The 3,745-nt window shown below is 47.5% G+C and overlaps 1 protein-coding gene across 1 annotated transcript; it reads left to right on the forward strand.

Moving 5' to 3' along the window:
• Positions 1 to 314: 314 nt before the first annotated feature.
• LOC120663721 lies at positions 315 to 1,882 on the forward strand. Its single transcript, XM_039942618.1, has 2 exons — positions 315 to 1,194; positions 1,363 to 1,882. The coding sequence occupies exons 1-2, from the start codon at positions 1,002 to 1,004 to the stop codon at positions 1,761 to 1,763; spliced, it is 594 nt and encodes a 197-aa protein (XP_039798552.1). The 5' UTR covers positions 315 to 1,001; the 3' UTR covers positions 1,764 to 1,882.
• The last annotated feature ends 1,863 nt before the right edge of the window (positions 1,883 to 3,745 follow it).

The following is a 3,745-nucleotide window of genomic DNA, read 5'->3' on the forward strand; positions in this document are numbered from 1 at the left end:
AGTGTTCTTGTGCTTGCGACACTTATTGTAGTCATAGAGATCTGTCTGTTGTTGCTGAAAACATCTTCTTTTCATTTCTAGCCCGAGGCCGGAAAAACGTGGATGAGAGTCTTCTGCGACTCCCGATGCGAGCCCTACCCCATCCGTCCAATCCGCACCTGGGAGTGGTGCAACAACCACCTCTGGGCAAACGGAATCATCGACGGGGCAGGTGGCGAAAGAATCGAGTACTTCGGGGTCCGTGATGATCCCAAAGTTACTGAAACCGAAAAAACTACCCATCATCAAGTCGATCCAGTAAGTTGATCTGACTCAATTGGTCTTCGAGTAGTTTTTCTTCTCCTTATTTGGATTTTTACGCAATTGGTGCTTCTTGACCAGCAAAGGAACCGACTTCGGGGTGGGTGTGTCTGAACAGACCCCCCTTGCTCCAGTCCCTGGGCCCAAATCCTCCGAAAGCACTCCCCCATCACTGGTGCAGCCCTCAACCACTCCGGTTCAGGCTGAGACCACTATCGAAGGAGCTGCCGGGGATGAGGGAGGAAGAGCTGAGAAGGCGGAGGTTTCCGCCACCGCCGGTAAGGCCGTATTGGTGGAAACAACAACTCGACCAGGTTAGTCTTGTCCTACCCTTGTTCCTTTGATCCCTGCGTGCCATCTTTGTAGAAGCTGATCTTCTTGGGACATACAGGCTCGCAGGTGCTTGTAATAGAAGAATCTGCGAGCGCGAAGCTTGGTGAAGCAGGTGTTGTCCCCGTCGTTGAGCAAGCAATTCCTGAAAATCGACCAGAAGAAACGATGTTGCCGACGGAAGGGATAAAATTGTATCAGGAAAAGATACGTGATTGTTAGAAATTTTTGAATGTAAATATCAATGCATCGAGTACTTAGCTCATGAAATAACTGTTGGGCTTAGTAAATGCTCTGTGCAGGAACTAGCCGAATAGGCCGCTGCTAAGGCCTTGGATCTTCAACAAGCTGGAGAAGGTCTGCGGTTTTCTATGGATCAAGAACAACAGGTCCAAGAAGTCACGAATCTTCGAGGAGAGCTAGAGAAGCAGAGGGCCAAGCATGGCAAGGCAGTCGATCTCCCGCAGAAGAAGGTAGAAGACCTTGCAAAGGAAAAGATCTCTCTTGTAGAGAAAAATAAGTTCCTGCAAGAAAAAAACAAAAAGATGACCAAGGATCATAAAGGTAACTCCCTTGTGTTATGAATCCTTTGATCAGAAAGTAGTCGATTGGAATCTCCTTCATCTGCTTTGGTACTTATATTGTCCCATGTTCACACAGAACTCAATGAGTTATTAGTAACAAAAGAGGAACTGGTGATTGATCTGACGAATCTTGTGTACCGTTGCACAGATGAAGTGGAGAGGCTGTCCAAGATGAGGGCTGATGCAGATGTGCAGCTCGTCCGAAGTATGCAACAAATCAAGGACTTGGCAGCTGAGAGGGACCTCCAAGAACTCGCCGACCTCAAGACTGCGGTGCAGGCAGTGGTTGACATGGTCGACCCTATTGAAGGTGGAGAAGCCGGGGGCAAGTCTTTAGTGGAGCGACTTCGTGAAGCCCCACAAAAGATTACCGGCTTCCTATCTGAGACGTCAAGGCAGTACGCAGCGCATGTCTTGGGGTTGGTGACGTCGTACTGGCCTGGGGCAAACTCGACTCCACTTGGCGATGGGCTATCCGCAAAGTGCTCAGATGAAAAGTTCGCCAAGTACTTGGATGAAGCGAAGCCCGTTGCAGACAAGATTGTATAAAGCTTGGAGTAGGGTTCTGACACTGAAGCGTAGATTTCCTGTCGTGTCTTGGGACTTGTGAATTCATGATCATGGATTGTTTGTGATCATGCTCTTGTTTGTTCCTGCATGATTTGTAAGATAACATGTGTTATGTGATAACTGCTTGTGTAAGCATCATAAGATGAAGTACTTGACTGGAATACGCTTTTAAAGTAGATGAATCGATAGATGATTCGAGTCAATTGTCCATATTAGGACTTAGATCAATCACTCAAGATTGTCTAAGGGTAGATCCGATGACGGAGAAACTACTCGATTTGTCGCACTAAACCTTTATAAGGTTTAGAGAAATCGAAGGTAGCTGATGGAAGACTACTCAATATGTCGCATGAACCCGTTATGAGGTTTAGGGAGATCGAAGGTAGCTGATGAAAAACTACTCGATATGTCACACTAAACCTTTATAAGGTTTAGGGAGATCGAAGGTAGCTGATGAAAAACTACTTGATATGTCTCACCAAACCTTTATAAGGTTTAGGGAGATCGACTGTAGTTGGCGGAGAAAACTACTAGATTTGTCACAGTAAACCTTTATAAAGGTTTAAGGAGATCTAAGGTAGTTGGCAGAGAAAACTACTAGATTTGTCGTAGTAAACCTTAAAAAGGTTTAAGGAGATCTAAGGTAGTTGGAGGAGAAAACTACTAGATTTGTCGTAGTAAACCTTAAAAAGATTTAAGGAAATCTAAGGTAGTTGGCGGAGAATACTACTAGATTTGTTGCAGTAAAGCTTAAAAAGGTTTAAGGAGATCTAAGGTAGTTGGCGGAGAAAACTACTAGATTTGTCGCAGTAAACCTTAAAAAGATTTAAGGAGATCTAAGGTAGTTGGAGGAGAAAACTACAAGATTTGTCGCAGTAATCCTTAAAAAGGTTTAAGGAGATCTAAGGTAGTCAACAGAGAAACTACTAGATTTTTCGCAATAAACCTTTAAAAAGGTTTAAGGAGATCTAAGGTAGTTTATGAAGAAACTACTAGATTTGTCGCAATAAACCTTTAGAAAGGTTTAAGGAGATAAGTTAGTTTTTGATTTGCAACACCCAAAAAAATTCAAATTTTGTTTGAGTTCAAAATGAATTTATTCAAATGATGTTTGTGTAAAAAAAAAAGAAAACTTTCTTCTCCCTTTCTCTCTTTCTCCTTCCAGCCCAGCCCACCTCCTTCTCCCTCCCTCCTTTCTTTTCAGCACGGCCCAATCAGCCCAACAGAGCTGGCCCATTTCTTTTGCTCGGCCCAGTCCATCTCCTCTCTTCCTCTCTCTCTCTCACAGAAAGTTGGGGCCCACTTGTCGGCGCCATCTTTAACCTCCAGCGCCTCCCCCTCCTCTCTTTCTTTCTTTCCCTCACCGATGCCTCGGGCCCACTGGTCGGCGTCATCTCCCTCCTCCCGCTCTCTTGCCTCTTCCCGTGCCGAGGCCACTGGCTACTCACCTCCCGCGCCCGCTTGTCCTCCCCTCCACTCTACCTCACCTTGAATGCTCCCCATCATGGCCATCCATTACCGCCCCCACGACACCCCTCTCGCCGCCAGTAACGCCGCCCGCCATTAAGGCCATGATGGCCGGCCATCGAGCTTTGCTGCACCCCCTCCTTCCCCTACTCGTGGCCTCTCGTATCCCTTTCTTGCGCTATAAGTCGAACACCCAAGCTCCCTGCTCATCTCTTTCCGCGCTCCCACACCTCGCCCTCGCTCTGTTCCGCCGCCACCCGAGCTTGGCCGCACCGTTGATCTCCCGTTCCGCCGTGCCTTCGTCGAATTCGACCTCCGCGGGAGCTTGGAGTGATGGTAGGGATCCTCGCTGACCCCTTCTCTCCCTCCCTTGCTTCTCCTACGCTCCAAAATTGCTCGCCGGAGTGAGCTTTGCTGAGTCGAGCCGCATCCTGCCGACCACGACACCTCTTCGGCCATGGAACCACCACTTAGACCTCGCCTTTGCCTTCGCC

Source organism: Panicum virgatum, chromosome 3N, assembly GCF_016808335.1.
Source record: "Panicum virgatum strain AP13 chromosome 3N, P.virgatum_v5, whole genome shotgun sequence".
NCBI lineage: Eukaryota > Viridiplantae > Streptophyta > Magnoliopsida > Poales > Poaceae > Panicum > Panicum virgatum.

Bases quoted from the DNA above. Each gene is read 5' to 3' on its own strand.
- LOC120663721 (XM_039942618.1), top strand. From the start codon at position 1,002: ATGGATCAAGAACAACAGGTCCAAGAAGTCACGAATCTTCGAGGAGAG. The intron at 1,195-1,362 runs GTAACTCCCTTG...ACCGTTGCACAG, and splicing joins GATGACCAAGGATCATAAAG to ATGAAGTGGAGAGGCTGTCC.